Source organism: Apteryx mantelli, chromosome Z, assembly GCF_036417845.1.
Source record: "Apteryx mantelli isolate bAptMan1 chromosome Z, bAptMan1.hap1, whole genome shotgun sequence".
NCBI classification, from domain to species: domain Eukaryota; kingdom Metazoa; phylum Chordata; class Aves; order Apterygiformes; family Apterygidae; genus Apteryx; species Apteryx mantelli.
Window position 1 is genome coordinate 28,358,896 of NC_090020.1, and position 18,259 is coordinate 28,377,154.

An 18,259-nucleotide genomic window follows, 5' to 3' on the forward strand; every position below is an offset into this window, starting at 1 on the left:
AACTGACAGACACAGGATCCAAATTTTTTTTTTGATGGAGAAAATGGAGAGCAAAGGAATTGAAAGATGGCGATCTCTATCAGTAGAAGAATAGGCTGTAAAGCTGTTGAAGATCATTGTCTTTAAAACTGGGATTAGTAAATTTTAATAGTCTGTTGCTCACCAATTACTAGAAGGCTGGGCAGTGCAGAGAAAATAATGACAGCCTGAGTATCACAGAAGGAAACTGAAGCTGAATGGAAATGCATTTCTTCATACCACTGGCACTTATTTTTCATTCCCTTCCTTTCTTATGCCTTTGTCCACTAATAATAAAAATCAGACAGAATAGTAAACCTCTATAATTATTTTCTTTAAGCTTTCTGAATATGCTAATGATTCCTGATATCACCAATTTCCATATCTTTTTTTTTACATTTTGTATTGAAATAGTGTGCTTGAGCCATGAAAGACTCTTGGTAGAAGAGTGCTGAAAAGTTGTACTGGCACTTTGAAATGAATGGATCCATCTACAAACTTCCTATTAAAATTTAAAAAAAAGTCATCAATTTCCTTCATCCCACAGATCTGTGATGGATATTTGCTGCTGGACATTGTCAGGCCACTCTTAAGCACTAAGAAAGATCAGTCTTTTTTCTCATATGCTGTCACCTCTACATTATGTTCATGGAGAAGCTGAGACCACATGAAGTTTCTTTTTTTTTCCAAATTGGATTCAGACAAGTATCTCTTTATCCAAAGCATTTCTAACATTAATGCAATTTTAGACCTTAGAGATGAGGTACATCACTAGCATTTGTCCTCAGCAAATTGAAAGACTGCACAATGGTATTCCTGTTTCCTTGGTGGAGTGTAACAAATCTTTGAAGAAACCATCAGCACTCCTTCTTGGATACATAATGCTAAATCAACGATCAAAATCTACAGTTGATGAGAGACCTCCTCAAACTCCATCCCAGTTCCAAATATGCAAATAGTTACAGTGATAAGCAATGCTTCCGTACTTCTCCAGCTGGCTAGACAACTCTTCCTCCTGCAGTGGCCATACTATGATAAAGAATGTTTTTGCCGTGGTGACTAGTAGGTTTAGGTGATTGCAATTCCACTGGGCACTGAGTGGGCTCCCACCCAAAAGCTGACATTATTGCAGTATGTCTCACCAGCAGAAAAAGCTGAGTGTCTCATCTATGTTGTGACAACTCTTCTGCCTTCCAGCTCAAGCCTTCACTGAAGTTTATATCCCCAGTCCTAGTCTTCAAAGTGTTTGATGAAGTGGGACTGGCCTGCCTCACCATCCACATTCCCCCAGCCAGACTTGGTGATACTAGCTGACTAGACCTGGAGACTTGTGCACTTACCTGTTCCCCAGCAGTGGCAGGACCTACCTCTCCTCTCGAGAGGAAGGACCTGTTATAGGGACAGGGGGAGTTCAAATAGATTCTGTTCCGATTGAAGGGTAAACCCACATTTTCATTAGAGATGAAGTTAATTTCAAAGAAAAGGGATATATTCTGAAAATATTCTTCAAGCCGTAGACATTAATACATTAAATGGAGAGAAAGCTTTTCTGGAGTTTTTGCCCCTTTAGGATATGTCCTGTATTTCATTACCAGTGTTGTCAGCACCTTGTAGATAAAACATATGTGCACACACATCTACCTATCTCCCTGCTGCACTGAACAAAGAACTTACCCTTTGCTAACCACAGGCAGACACCTACCCTCTAAACAGTTATGAATCAGGCTTTTGTTTTCTCTCTGAAGGAATCCTTCTTTAGTTTTCTGTTCTGTTTTCATGCAGCAGTTCTTCCATGCTTCAAAATGAAGAAATCTAAAAGTCCTCCACTAGGTATCCAAACAAAACAAGCTCATGTAAACCCAGTGGTCTTAACACAGCTAACTTCTGGCTCTAGCCTTTCATGTCTTGCAGTTGACTCACAGCAAGTGGGAGATAAAGACATTCCAGTATTCACAGTTCACCTCTGGTGATGACTGGTATGTGGAAAAGGTACAAAGTTTAATTCAATCAGTCTCTTTGTAACCCCTGTTCCTTAAAAAGTAATTGTTTTCTGTGCCGGTGGTAGAGAGAAAAAACAAGTGTATGTATTAAAATATGAGATGTTCAGCTGCTTCTTATCCTGTACTAGTAGAAGGATATCCAGAAAACTAAGAAACCTGAAATGCCTTTTAATGTTTTACCATTTTCCAAAAACAAATTATTCATGAAGGAGCAAATACTCATGGTTACACCAGGAATTCCTTCCCCGTGCAAGCTTCAGAAATATATGGACTTGTCAGTCACGTTTGGCTATGACTTACAGCTTACAGCTCTGGGGTACTAATATTAAGGAATAAATGAATTTTGCAAAAGTCTAGGTGTGAGATATACTAGAACCTTCACAAACCCTTTCTTAGGATAAAGCAATGTACAAGGGCACAATGGTTTTCAAAACAATATTTCAAAACTTGTTTTATTTAGTCGTTCTGTAGGAAATCTTACAGCTTAGTGGTCTTGGAATTAGTATAGTGAATGTTGTTGGATGTATATTTTTTAGCACCATGCTATAGTACGAGTGGGAGAGTTTTTAATCACTAACATGAGAATTTCTTTGGTTTGGGGGCATTTAATTTTTAAAGTATTAATCATGAGGGCGTCCAAATAAAGGCATTCAATACAAGTAGCATGCAGGATGTCTTGGCAGCAAATAGTCTTTTTTTTTTTTTTTCTATAGGCAAAGGTCCTAGAGGCTGCTGTACATTGCTACTACCTGACTGAGACGCTTTTCTCAGACATACAAGACCTTTTAATGCACACGTACATGATTAATAGCAGCAATACCAGCTGTTTTTACTGAACCCAGGGAAAACCTCATTGCTTTACCTTTACTCATCTGGGTTTAATTCAAAACAGTTTGCTGGTAAAATGTCTGGAAGTGCAAAAAGGTATATTTTACACATGTGCAGTTCTTCACCAATTCTGGAAGAAGAGTCATTGTATAGTTTCTGGTGCATTGACAAGTAGGTCTCACAGGCAGTATCTGGCCTTTTCTCTGCATATTTTGCTCTTAGTGTTGGCATCCCCTAAAATGACTTCAGTAAGAAAACTTGTTAGTCAGAGGCGGTGTGGATTCCTTTGCAGGCATTTGGTGGATTACGCTGTCACTGGCCTGAGCCTCATGCGCATTCTTCAAAAACTGCATTACAGGGAACATCTGCTTTGTTGTTTGGAAAGTACTAAACATGATTACATTGGATGTACTGCAACAGAGGAAAATACAGGCTTGCAAAGTGCTGGCTGGTGTGAGGATGAGGCTTAGTCAGTCAAAATGACTACAGTTAAGTCCAAAGGGGAACAGTATCCCCCTTTTAAAAACAATTGGCCATTGGATTTGGCAGCATACATTTCAGAGTATTTTGAGACATACCAAGATCTGTTCTAACAGACACTCAATACAGGCAGCCATGGAGGAACAGCTAAATAGAAGGAGGATAGAAGAGGGAAACTTGGGGCTCGTTTGTCTCCTGCCAAAGTCACGGCTTGTTTAAATTTTGCCCTTTAAATTTAAAGCAGCTGCTGCCATTTGAACTGTGTAACTGAAATTTTTTAACCACGTGGTGGCAAGTTTCCAGGCCACTAGCTTCCTATGCTTACATGGCACTGACATTAATAATACCTCTGTTCAACAACAAAAGGAAGTATTTTCAATACCATTTTTTTTTCTGTAATGAAATCTTTGATAATCAGTAAATTTTAATAATGTCATCCTCTCTGGAAAACTCTTACATCAAAAGTGAGATATTCTCATCTAATCTCACTTCCCAGATCACTTCCTAAAAATTCTAGATGATCAGAAGTAGAGGAAACCATTTCTTGATAAGAGAGTATTTTTATGTCTGGATTCTGATTTTTATTACAGTTTACACATTAGACTCCAATTAAAAAAATGGCATTTTAGGGGTAAAAAGAAAAGGATAGGGTCAACCTTTCTTCTGAGTCTGAGTGTTTCGGGTAACTGTGAAAATTACCCTGTGGTGACATTATTAAATCAAGGATGAGCAAACAATAATCCTGTGCTTGTGGTGTGTCCCCAGGATGAAGCAGTTCTTGGAAAACTGTTTCTCCCAAATCGAACTTCCTATGTTTCATTTTGTTCCTCTCTTGTCTTTGTCTTTTCTTTTCCTGAATAGACATCCCACTACCCTTCCTTCTACCACCCATTCTTTGCACTCCTGCAACTGCGATGTCAATACCTCTAAAAGGGATTGAGTACTTCTTTTGTTAAATCCTGTCAGTATTAGCATTAGATAGAGTGAGGAGCTCTGGAGGTACTGGAGACGTAGCATCAAAAACAAACCAGTAAACAATTTTTTATATCAAAGAGGAAAAGTTATTGTTGATTTTCCTAGCTCCGCAGGAAAGACCAAATCAGGTTTATGTGCAGGAGAGCAAATGAATGCACATAACTGACACTATCCTCCATGTAACTCTAAAGTCAATCCTGGAAGATGTTCAAAATAAATGTGGAAAAAGAATGAAGTGCAATATAGCTGAGATCTAGAATGACACATGCCTTCCTTTGAGGACTGAGACTAGTAAAGAATTAATCAAGGAGATGTGCAGAATAGGTGTGTATTGGCTTTTAGAATTCAATAATTTAAGTAGAATTGTAGTGGAAGGTTGGCATCCATAATTAAAAGTTTGAACTAATTTTCCATAGTAGAAGTGAGAGTGAAGATAAATGGATAAACACAAATTTAGGATCCAGCTAAATGTCTCAGATTATGGTTTTTGTATTGATCTAAAAAGAAAGAGAGGAGCTGTGTAAAACAGATGAGAGGTAGAACACCCAGGATTTTTGCTTTTCAAGACAACTTTGCCCCAGGTACTATGGCAAGGAGAGTGGGTCTTTTTCTAGCTTTATGAAAACTAAGCCCAACTCGGTCTTACTATAATAATACTTATTACATTGAGTTGTGGCAGGAATGAATTTGATTGCATGCAGAAGAGTCAGTCTCCCCTACTGCCCTTACCTGAATCAGAGATCCCTTTTCAGACCTAAATGACTGATGTTCGGAAAAAGTGTGTATATATGGCACCATGTTCATTCATGCTCTTGCTGTAGGATTTATGCCTGTTTAGAGAGAGATTTCTGAAGATTTACTGCAAATTCAGGAAGAAAAAAAGTTCAGCTTTAAAGATAACTACTGCCATCAACTACACAGCTGGCTGACCAGTGCGGCGTGTGGAGCTCATCAGCCTGACATGCCTTTGGGTGAAGACAGATCATTTAATGCTAATATGCATACTGCTTGGGGACAAGCTCTCCGTATTCAAAGTTGATGGTTGCTGCACTCAACACTATTTCAGGCTCTCAGGCTCTGTGCCTTGTTGTTCACGCTATTCTCCTCCAAGCAAATTTTTCATGCTCAGGTTAGGCTCAAACTGAGATCTGCTTTGCTTCATAAAATTAACTGTGATAACCAAATCCAAAAGACATTTTAAAAAATAGATGCATATGCATAACTTTTAAGTACATTTTCTTTAGATCTCACCTCCAGAAGTTTAAGAGATCTTCCCTGCCACAGGGAGGGGAGAAAGCTTCTGAGGTGCCTATCTCCCCACAAACCATTTCACGGGAGCATTCCTCTCCTGAGTACTTCAATGCAGATGGGCCTGGCTGAATGCTTTGACTAAATCAGTTTGGGCTATCCGTGGCTGCTCATTGGTTATGTTTTCCCACTGACAGGCAGTCCAGGCAACCCTGCGGAGAAGAGCTGCTCCAAGGAGACCAGCTGACCCAAGTGCCTGCAGGTGCATGGCTCAGGAGGGCACTCTGCTCTGCTCAAAACACCAGCTCACTTTAAGTCTTGGGGCCCATTAGCCCAGTGGGCAAAGACTACATGCCTGTCAGGCTACTAATTTAGTAGGCTGCAGCACGTCATAACCGAGGACTACTGCAATCAGGGACAAATAGGCATCTCTTGCCAGCTGCTTCCAGTGCTCTCAGCCCCAACCACTAGTCACCGTCAGGTTGCACATTTCCTGGTTCCCAGTGCAGTCAGCTCAATATGCAGAGCATGGCTGTCAGTCGGGTTCAGCTGCACCTTCTGGGACAAAAAAAAAAAAAAAAAGACCTGGATAATAAAAAATTTCCTATGATACTCTCACTCTTTTTTTGTTTGTGATGGCTGATTGTGATTTTACCAAATGGAAGCTCCACCCCGACTTCTTTTGCTCACCTAAAAGGGCTTTGTTTCACCAATTAAAGCAAAATCTTTTTTCTGTGCATTTAGGAACTTAGAGAGGTTTGCTAAAAATCTAAAACACTTGCATTTTTTTTTAATGGTAGCAGATCTAATTGTGAGAGACTAGCCTTATGTTCCCAATTGTGGAATCCACTGAAAGTGGATACTTGTCTTCCTCTGCTTCTAAAATTTGATTACAGATGAATATTTCTGCTTCAAGTTAAATTCTCAAACAGAAAGGGGATACAATTTCTAGGCTGAGATGATGACAGTAGAAGAAACCAAGACTTTGTAACTTGAATTTATTTTAAGGAAATAGTTTAGTCTACACTCTGTAAGCATATGTATTCTCATATAGACCTACATATGACAGGTGAGGAATATGTCATAAAATTACTCAGAGAGAGAAGAACCATTATTTTTAAATGTATTGCTATTCATAGTAATCAGCAGCCCAAAATTAGCCTCTCTGGATATAACAGTCATAGCTAGCCTATCTTGAAGATGATGTTATTAACAAAGGTTGCCTGAGCAACTGAATAACAGATCTGGCTTTCTATTGTGGTTATGTTAACAAATAATTTATAAAGAGTCAATCATTGTCACTTAAGCAGTTAAAAGCATGTTATGTGCATGAGTGTTGGTGCTGCAGGTATACATAAGCATGGTCATAAAAATTATCAGACTATTCTAGGCATCTTGCTAAACAATTTTAATCTATAATAACCTAACTAACAATTTATCAGACCATATACTAATAATTTGCTAATCCATGATAAGCTGTGTATAAATGTGTCCTTAATACGAAGTTTGATTTGGCATAAATCTGACAAATAACAAAATCAATTAACCACCTGGAGTGGCTCAGTCTTCCTTAAAAGATCCTATTTTGTATGTACTTCTTCCTGAATAAGGAAAAGTACGCCAGAACTTTTGTGTAACCATTTTGATCATTTCATCCTTTCACTCAACACACCTGAAGAGGAAATGTAGGTAACACCTCACAGGTTCTTTGATTTGAGAGTTTAGTACTTGAGCAGAGCAACATGAAAATACTTGGACTGTTGTGTATGTACAGCATGCACCTACAGATAACCTCAGAGTCAGTATCTTTCTAACCTTAAACTTCCTTTTTTGTTAACTGTTCTTTTGATCTAAGTCTATAGCTTTTTGGCTCATTTGTCAGATCATTTGTAGAAATTTAGTTCATACAGTAAAAAATTTCAATTTAAATCTTACTTTATAAAATTAAATCTGTCCCAAAGAAGTTTAGAGAAGTTTTCTTTCCAAAACCTGGCCCGTTTCCTGTGAAATAATATTCCTGTGTTTTCCCCTACCCGCATAAATGATGGCAATTTGAAAGCTTACATTTTAAGCCATAGCGTATTCTAGATGGAGGTGTTTTTGTATATCTAAGACCAAGTTGTAAGGGATTTTTGTTTTTTCCTCCTAAAATGACTTAAAGGAATGATGCAAGATTAAAATAGAAATCTGACAGCATTTTAAAATACCAAAACATGGCATATAATCACCTTTAAACACAGAAATGTCAAACTAATTCCAGTAAAAATAAGCAGTAACTGGTGTTTCTATGTATGTGAATGCAAGCCCAATGAATATAGAATTTCAAATATAATTGCGTGGTATTTATATAATACTATATAATTCAGTTGCTATAATGGCTAAAAGGAATACTGCTGCCTTGACTGATTGACAGTGTGTTTAAAAAGTAATACATCAGTTATCAGCTAAACACTGTATGACAATTTGACTGAAATAACCTACATAATGGAAATAACCTACATAATGACATACTCACATGCAAAAACTCACATGCAAAAACCGGGTAATAACTAGTTAGATAATTTCTACCTTTCAGTAAATGATGTGTGCCATGTGTTTGTGAAATTTGTTGTATTCAAACAACTGATTTAACTGTGACATGAAACAGGCCAATTCTGGTGGCATAGTTCTATCTACAAAACTGCATCAGAAGAAAATCGCACCCAATTATCACTGAAAATGCAGCCTATTTTAAATGTATTTTAAATAAATGTTATCAACACTAATAAATAAGAGTAACATTATAGACATTCATACCCAATGGAAGAAGGTTACACAAATGAAAGGGAGAAAATCAACTATAAGCCAAATCCTATAAGCAGTCCACGCATCTGCGCCCTACTGAAGTGAGTTGTGGATATGTAGGCCCATCCAGTTCTTGGCCTCGGGCCTCTGACTGATCAAAGCTTTCGACAAGAAAAATGGCCTTTTATCCTCATCTTATGTGAGCGTTTTCAGCAGAACCTAGCACATACTCACATCGCTACAAAACTATCCTCTTTGCCCAATGTTTGAACGCTGAATTTCACAAGTTTTTGAGAAAAAAGCTTGAAATATCCTTGGAAAATAACAATAAAGAATCGAGTGTAAAATAAGTTTTTAAGATAGATCAGAGTATTTTTGTATTCATACACTAGATTGCTCTCCATTTTATGGAAGTGTTCTAAATCCACTGGATTTTCTACTGTACAAATCATGTTTTTATGAAAATATTTTAAGCGTAGCTGTCACCAGTGGAATTTCCACACATGAAGAGCAAATTAAAATGCTGATGAATGTAATAGCTCTCATTCTGCCTTTCCTTGAGAGAGAGGGAGTTCTAAAACTATACATATATATATATATATATATGTATATATATATATATCTTTTAAAGCTGAGCTGTGCCATTTTTATTAGAGGCAGCAGTCTCTATATTAGAGTGCACCTCCCATCAATAGCTTTGGGGTAGCAGGAAACACGCTGTGAGCACTGAATAAAAGTGCAAGTTCTCTTGTGTCTTTCCAAAATCTCATTAATAAATTCCAGTTTAAGGCAATAAAATCTCCGGCCAGTCCTCCTTCCCCTTCCCCCACCCCATCAGCATCACATTGCAGTCTCTGAACTGGGCCCCCCGCAATAGAAATTACCGTAATCCAGGCCTGAGCTCCAACCTCTTCACCCAAGACCTAAGTAATTAAATTAGGGTAATATTGTTAGCAAGATGAAATCATCAGATGCCATTAGTCTCTCAGTTTTACCCAAACTCGATCCTGTCAAGTGTTTGAATAGAGTGATGCCTTGGTCATTTCAGGTTTGAGACCAAAATCTCAAATATGCTTGATTTCCTGATGAGGAATGACATGTGTTCAGTTGTTCTTGTTGTCTCAGTCACTTAATGCTTTTATTTTCTTAAAATCCCTTTTCAGTACTTCAATCTATAACCAAAAGTAAATGTTACAGAACTTTCCCAACTTAAAGAAAGTTGTTGGTATTTACATTGTGCTTTTAAAGCAAAGGATATCCACTTTTCCCAAGATACATGCTTTCTATTAAACCGTATTAGCAATTTTTATTTACAGTGAATCCTCTTTGAGTTCTCTTTCACATTATGACAACATGCAAAAAATCTTCTCCATCAAAAAAAAAAAAAACAACTGGTAAATGTATTTGAAATATGTGCTGGAAAACCATCTGGATTAATATTTTGTAAAGGTGTAGATGAATGAACTGGCTAACTAGTATATTGTGTCAGAGCCTGCTGACTTGGAGGCTTAGCTCCACTAATAAAGTGGTGTGCTTACACAAATGTCTTGATTTATTTTAGGTTATTTGATCATTCCATGGAAGGATTTAAAAACTGGGAATTTATGACTACTCACTGCTGGAGTGAAAAAGCAGCAGGTGACTGGATCTTGGAAATCTGTGACACTCCTTCTCAGCTGAGAAATTTCAAGACTCCAGGTATGACTCTGGCCTGTGTTTGATTTCACTGGAGTCAGAAGGATGCTGAAGCTGCTAACATTGCTTCGACTATCTTCCATCTTTTATTTACACTTCTGACATCTCATTGGTTTAATGTGAAGACAGAGATATGAAGAGCTATGCGTTATTCTTAATTATAGTTATCGATGCACTCCTCATTTTTATGTTGCTGTTATTTGTCATTTAAGACTTGTAGTTCTTTTTTATCCTGAACTTACTTCTGGTTTTCATGGAGAAGTTCACCTTCTCAGGGGCACAATGCGCCCTTTCTCACCTTCAAAGTTGTCTCAAAGCGTAAGAAGTGATTTTGGCCACTGTCGCAAAAGGAGTGATGCACTTCACTCGTAAGAGGGAAGCAGCACTACGTTTATTGCGGTAAAATAGCGACTTAACAAAGTTCAATCGTAAATAAGAACGATTTAACAAGGTTCGATTGGCAAGGTTCGCTCAGTTATTTACTGCATGAAGAACAGGGTCAGATGCACACGCAACGGAGACCCTCCTATTGACTCACAAGGTTCAGAAAGGACCCCCATGCTTTCTGAACTCCTGAGAGGAGCCTAGGTGTGGCTGGACCCAATCTTAGTCCCAGACTTGGTCAACAGCTCATGTCTAAAGGATTATGTGTGAAGGGGACCCTTCTGTTGAGTCATGAGGTTCAGACTGGACCCCCTTGCTTTCCAGACTCCCCCTCGGAGGAGCCTGGGTGCAGCTGGATCCAATCCTAGTCCCAGACTTGGTCAACAGTTTATGTCTAAAGGAGTGTGTGCGAAGGAGATCCTCCCATTGAGTCATGAGGTTCAGAAAGGACCCCCTTGCTTTCTAAACTCCTTCTGAGAGGAGCCTAGGTGCGGCTGAATCCAGTCCTAGTCCCAGACTTGGTCAACGGTTTATATCTAAAGAGGTGTGTGCAAAGGAGACCTTCCCGTTGAGTCATGAGGTTCGGAAAGGACCCCCTTGCTTTCTAAACTCCTTCTGAGAGGAGCCTAGGTGCGGCTGGATCTGATCCTAGTCTCAGACGTGGTCAACAGTTTATGTCTAAGGGATTATGTGCACAATTAATCAGAGATATAACTCAGCAAAGTTTTGTGAAGTTCACAAAAGTTCAGCATGCTATTAATCACTTACCGAGGATCTGTCGTGGGTAAGGAATCTCTCGACCTCGAGGAGTAACCTTGAGAGGCGTCCCTGCTCAAGAGGAGGTTCTGCAGTGCAGTCTGCTGCTGTGCAGGAGAGCTCAAGGGGCTCTGGGCTGCCCCCTATTTACGGGGGGGGAGATGATTGACTCATAGTTGTGTTTGCATACTAGATGGGCCTTAGTTGGCGCATGCTCAATTAGCCCCTGCATATGTGCTGTTTACAGGGAGCTCAGGCTGAGGGGGAGAGAGCACATCAGTGGGGGGGGAAAGGAGAACACCGTCACAGGCAGAAACAGACTCCTGTACTATCTGACAGGTTACCAAGAGTTAGTGCTTTGACCAAACAAAGGCAAATCTTTAGTAGGTGGAGTTTTCAAGGAGAAAGACACAAAACTGCATGAAACTGCAGGTGTCATGTTTGAGAGAAGTTATAATATACAGGCATCTGGTTTTTTGGATATAGTTATGTCAGACAGGTCTTCAGCATAAGTTAGCGCAGCCCAGAGCTATTCTGCTGTATTCAAGTTGCCAGTGACTCTAATGGCTGATATAGGCCCTAAGAATTTATTTCCACGTTGTTCCTCTTTGCTTAGTACTTTTCATCCTATCCATAAGGAAAACAGTGGCGTTTATCAGTGTTTACATAACTAGGAAATCCATTTATACAGAAGAGAGAAATCCGTGGCTTGCTACACCAATAGGTTGCATTGGACTCCCAAGTGTATAAGTAAAGTGCCCAGACCACGTATTTGTCCACTTATGAACTATGCTCTTATGAAGAATTTCTGAGGCTGCAGATACTCTCTGTTTTTTTAATTCCCACTGCATAGTTCAGTTTCATTCAGAAATTTCAGTAGGAATACCTCAAAGGAAATGGAGGTTGAGGCGAGGGCTTCCAAAGAGACTCATGGGAGTGGGTGCTTGCTCCTATCTGCTGGTTATGAGACACAAGTATATAATTCCTTTTAGACCTACCAAAAATTTCAGCCTTGAGACCCGCTTTGAAATAGAGATACTATACACAGAAAAAAAATACCACTGTTATGCATGAATACTGAACACAGTCCTTCCCTTGGGACCTCACATCAAAATAGGTGGAAACCCTAAGAACCCATCTATTTAATTTCCATAAAGATTTCCTTTAATAAAAATAAGGAAAGGTATATATTACATCAACAAGGAATATAGATTAAAGAGTTTTAATCTCTTTGTTTGTTAGCTGAATACTACTAATGTATTGGAAATTATTTATCACTAATCTAAATTATTAATCTTAATATATTTGATTGGACAGCATGTCAGCAAGCTATAATATTGCGTTGAAAGTGGCAAATCTAGTTGATTACTACTTTCAGACATCTAAAAATGAGTTATAAGAGTTCTGCTATAAAGTATGGTTAGGATTGCCATAACAATACCAGTAGAATATTAATTTATAATTCAATAAACTACAAGATACATTACACCTCAGGCAGCTAAGTAAACTCATGAAACAGTCAGGATTTTCTAATTGTTTTGCTAAAAAACAATTCTGCCTTTTAAGATACAGATATTAACTCAAAATAAAGAATTTGAAGCCATAAAAACATATATTTGTGAGCTTAACAATAGGGGATTTTTAAATAGGCTTGTTCCTGAATGACTAGGTTATTGAGAGTCACTAAAAATATTTGAATGACCCTCGCTAAATATAATAAGTACTTTTATTGTTTCTAGTATATGAAAAGGCACAAATAAAGAAAATTTATGCTAAATGCTAAATAATGTGCATAAAACTATATGTTTAAAATAAGAAAAGTTAGCATTATAGAATATGTACATGTAGTTGGCCATGCTAGATAAAGGTTAATTGTTTCAGTTCAACTTTGTCAAAGGTGGGCCCAAAAATATTTCTGCCAGCAGCTGTGGAGATGTTCTCCATAGAGGGGAATGCTTTTTCTTCCTCTTGATTCAATTGTTAAATTAGTTAGATTGAAATGAAGGGTATGTGCCATTTACCTATTCAAGGTAAATGTGTCTCTCTCAAAGGAGTTAACTGCCCTGGGAGGCTTGTCCTATTCCCTCTTAAAGCTTGCAAACTCAGTAGGACTATTTTCACAGTGATTTAGAGAAAGCCAAGGCACACTAGGAATTCTAATGTGTGAACATGGAGTTGTCCGGTGATCCTGTTTCCTCCCTATTCCAAGCGGTATATAGGCCAAATTCAAATGAGTTTATACAGTTTTGTTTGGACAAAAATATGCCCTCATTTCAATATTATGACAAAATGGAAGTCCTGATTTTATGCTTCTTAGATGATTTTCTGTTCTGAAAATCCAAATCATAGATCAGCCTCACCCAACTGCTGTTGAAATCAATGGTGTTAACTTGAATGAGAATTTTAGTCCTTTATTTCTGCTCTTCATTGGGTGGCTGAATTATGTTCTGTTTAGTACAACAGATGGCCAGATAGGCAGTGTCTCTGCTTTTATATGTATTCATATATTTATATGCATATATGTATATGTGTGTATATATATACACATATATATACATATATATACACATTTTTTTCCAGAAAGAAATAAATATATGTAATCAAATTTGCTTGTTACCTGTCTTAGTTGACTGCATCTGCATTACCTGAATCTTCCCTTTTAAGAGACTAAACCTGCAGTCATAAGACAAAGTTGTTAAAGCCTGTCATGTAAAAAGAGGCCCATAAGTCCCTACTGAACACCTAAATAAGCAGTGTGATTTTCAAAATTGCTGAGCAGCAAACAACTTCCTATGTTGTTTATATATGTCTGTGGTAACTCTAGGGTGGTCAGTATTATTTAAATGTTAGCTGTGTACTCAAGAGGCTAACATTAAGTACGGCATTTTGAAAATTTTGATTATCATCCTCTGGAGGTCTGAAATAAAATAGGAGTACTGCCAGTGTTTCAGTTTTCACTTCATTTTATCCACACTGATCATTTCTCAACTTGGTTTTACACTGGTGACAGGTTCTTAGCTAATGATATTAATTGTATCAGTTAATGCTGAGCAGAGCAGAGTTTCCAGTACACTGATAGGGGTATTCATTAAATGTATCAGGAAGAGCAGTCATAAACTATGGGCAAAACTATACAGTTCTTTTTAGTGTGTTCAGAGAATTTTCAGTGCTTTTGAATTTGATAGAGGAGAGGTGCTACACAAAAACTACATGATTTACATTTAATCAGATTGTTGAAGGAAAAAAATGAGAGAGAAAAATCAGTGATTTTCTACTGTGTCTTATACTTGTTATTTTTGAAGGAGCCAGGAGCTTCTCTGGCTTGAAGGAAAAGCTGGGGCTGCCCTTCACTGCTGTGTATACCGGCACCCAGTGGTTCATCCAACAGGGAGGAAAGATAGCCAGAGAGCAACACATTTCAGCTATTCCCCTCTTTTCCCTGCGTTGGCATGCTCCCTGTATTAAGGCTTAGAAAAGAGCCATTTTGGAAGCTGTCCACCTGGGCTATTCTCCAGACATCATTTACAGCCCTTTTATGTCACCAGGACAGTCTAAAAGAGACCAGCTACATTTCCAGCTTTACGCTTTAAAGCCTGTTTTCTGCAAACTTTTTTTTAACATGAGTAGCCATATAGTCTTATGGATTTAGTGATTTCAATACTTCATATATACTCTTCCCAGCACTACAGTGGCTAGTTTTGTGGGACTGATTTCTTTGCTCCTTGAGGATGAAAGCCTAAACTCTGGGGGAAAAGGGGTGGTAAGACCAGGAGATACGAAGACCTGCCAAGCCAAGGGTGGTGGAGGAAGCTACTGTGCTGAAAGAATTCTGCTGGAAAATTTATTCTTTACTATCTCTTAACCTGAGTGTGAAACACTGTTTTAGACTCATTAGTTTTTGACATGCATTTGTATTTTACAAGATGCAATCCAGCTGTGAATTTGGGCCCTGGTTCATTGTGTCCTCTTTAGTGACATGTCCCCCAGTTTCTAGGGTAGTGCTTGCCTTGTGATGGAAGCTGGCCCATAACATTTCTGCCCAGAATAATTTGAAAGTTCCTGCCATATATTAGTAGTGGATAAACCCGGCCGTTTGGGCACGTTAGGGTTAGTCTCTGCGCTGAACAGAATGTGAAGTAAGCAAAAGGTGCTTAAATATGATTTATGGTGCCTCTCCACTTTATCACCATAGCCTGCAGTTTATCACACTGATATCACCGTCATGCCTGTTTCTTGTTTCTGTGTGTGCATGTATTTGTTCAGCTATTATAAAGTCTTATAATTAAGAGCTGCAGTTTTCCTGTAATCAAACTGAGAACAAAGAGCCAACATGTCATCATATCCCAGCATTAGCAAGGTAATGCCACATCTGTTACCCGTAAAGAAATGCAGGGTCCAGTTCATAAAAATAGTGCCTGTGATTTCTGCATTTAATTCTGTACAGTTTATGTAGGCGGACATGTGCTTGCTGTGACACACTGTGACATACCCTTTCTCCTATACATACAGTGTGGGACCTCTGTTATGTACTAAATACAAGCAGGGTAAGGGATTATTGTAGCCAAACTAAATGATGGAATCAGCCAAAAATGGGAATTGAAAGATTTTGGCTCAAATGTGCACACTTTGTTTATTCATTATAAAAGTGTGTGTGTATGTGTATATACTTATTTATTGAAATATTTTCATTGTGCAAATTAAACCTGCCTTGAGGCAGACTTCATTTATTTGCTGGCAAGTCACATGAATTTTCTCTCTCTTTGTTTACTGAACCATTCTTAAAAGGAAACTAATCTCCTGAGAGACCCTGCATTATTTCCCTCACTGCCCTGTTGCATTAGATATACTTTTAAGGCTCCAATCCTTGCTGCAGGTATGTTGGTACAAGCCCTTCCATGTGTGTGAAGCCCATACACAACCATACACTCTGCTTGAGGAGCACCTTTGCCTGTTAGTGGGTCCTTGCAGATATTACTTTCTAGTATTTGATATTTTTACCAGTGTTCTGGAAGAAATATAAAATCAACACTTGGAAAGTTTTGTGATCATTGGAGCAAAATAACGATGAGGATGGAAAGGTCTGGGTAACTTAGTAAAACACATATTTTTTGATTGCATCCAATATATTGTGGTCAATATGCTATAGAAGTGGGTTAAATCACAAAAAGGACAGAGATTGCATGCGGAGAAGAAGAAGCTGTAGCTTTGAAAAGGCTATAGAGATGACTGCTTGTGTAGTTAAACACGACTTCCCTGTATAACTCTTTTGCTAAAAGGAAAGTGCCTTTAAGAACTCAGCTGAATCACTTTAAAGAACATTGAGAGGTGACTTGATCCCTAAGTGTCTATACAAGAAGAAAATATGTGATTTGGGTTTTTTTTTAATCTAGTGGGAACTAAAGAGCTTCATGGCTGTGAGCTAGACCTAGGAAAAGACAAATAGAAAATAAGGTGTGTAGAGTTTGACAGTCAAGGTGATCAGCCAGCTGTTTGGCAAGAGGTGAGAAGAAGGTTGAAGGTGAGAAGAACTGAGGTTCTTCTTGAGAAGAAGAGATTCTTCTTGAGAAGAAGAGGTTCTTCATCAAATACTTTTTAAAATCAAGATTGAAAGTCTCTTTAAAAGTAATGTTTTGCTTCAGCTACAAGAAGTTGGAAATTACTGTGCGAAACAACTGTTGTATGATGTAGAGTCTTGCCTATACTCTTTCTTTAAAATTGAGTATAGAACAGAGAAGGTTTCATATACAGTGTAGAAATTTCTATCAAATAAAGATTAAATTGGATTGTCAGAGACAGTGAGATAGCAGTTTTATTCCCATCTTTAACCCCAATTTAAAACCCCAGTATAAAACAATTTAGAAGAATTGGGTTATCATCTGTCAGTTAGCTGTCATTCCTCAGTGAAATCCGTGGCTTTGGTTATTGTTGCTTAATGCTTGGCAGATGAACGTAAAACCAGAGAGATAATGTTCAGTTTTGGTCATGTCCTCAGAGGATACCAGATGACATTGGGAAAATACAGAAAAATAACTTGATTCTAATAAAGGTCAAAGTAATTTGCTTGCACAGGCTGAAAAAGCCCAAGCAACAAGGTATTGAGTGGCATTGAATTTAATTTTACAGAAAGTATATTAAGTGATTTTCCTGTGGGGAGGCTTACCTGGATTACATTTTTTCTAAATCAGTAGTTCAAGGGAAGAGTATTTTAACCACAGAACAGCCTACAAAAATAGAATCTTTCAAATTTAGAAAAGAAATGCTCCCAGCTCCCCTCTTCCCTGTCTCTTCCGATGAGAAATTGACATTTAGAACTTGCTGCTTTGACACAGATAAATAGAATCAAGAGAACAGGGTAAGGCCAAACTTGCTTTCCACCTTCTCAAGCAGGAATGTATTTTTCATGCATCATTACCTTAAGCATTATTTGAGGCCTGAATCCTTTTGTTCTTTCACAGAATTAATTCACTGGGGAGTAAAGACATGGAGGTGGAGGCTGCAAGTTCACACCTCTTGTCCTGACAGCCTGAACTGATGACTTGATACACATTTATCTTTCCATTCTTCCACAAAAAACTTGCCAAAAAAGTAAGATTCAGGCAAGCAGACAATTTTTTCTTTCACTTGAGTGAGTGCTGAGAGAATAAAATAATAGTGACGAACTCAGACAATGGAGTAATGTATCTGCCAAATAATTAGGCCAAGTGAATATGAAGTTATGCTGTTTTGGGAGGGGACATTGACATTCTACCATGGAGATTTTAAAAGAAATTTTTTTGTGTTCATCAAGATATATCCTGTAAGCCAATGAAAAATACTCTTGAGTATTAACCAAAATGTAACCCCTCTATTAAGTCAGAATTCTGAGTATGTAGCTAGTTAGCTAAGAGATGTCAAATAATAAAAACTGGATAATTAATGTTCTGAGGAAAAGTGAAATCTGGAGCAAAAACTCACCTTGTTGAACTCCATAAAAATTTTCTGAATAACTTTATGACCAGACTTTTTTTGTTTATTGTTTTTATTGAGTTCAACTTGTGCAGCAGACCTTTAGTAGACCTACAAGAGGGTGGAACAAAATAAAATACAGTGTG

The 18,259-nt window shown here is 38.1% G+C and overlaps 1 protein-coding gene across 1 annotated transcript in view; it reads left to right on the forward strand.

Annotated features, from left to right (window-relative positions):
* Positions 1-18,259, forward strand: part of PCSK5 (proprotein convertase subtilisin/kexin type 5) — a 259,883-nt gene that overhangs the window by 162,672 nt on the left and 78,952 nt on the right. The window contains exon 13 of the mRNA XM_067315277.1: positions 9,895-10,031. Coding sequence (XP_067171378.1) covers positions 9,895-10,031 — 137 coding nt within the window. The remainder of the gene's footprint in view (positions 1-9,894; positions 10,032-18,259) is intronic.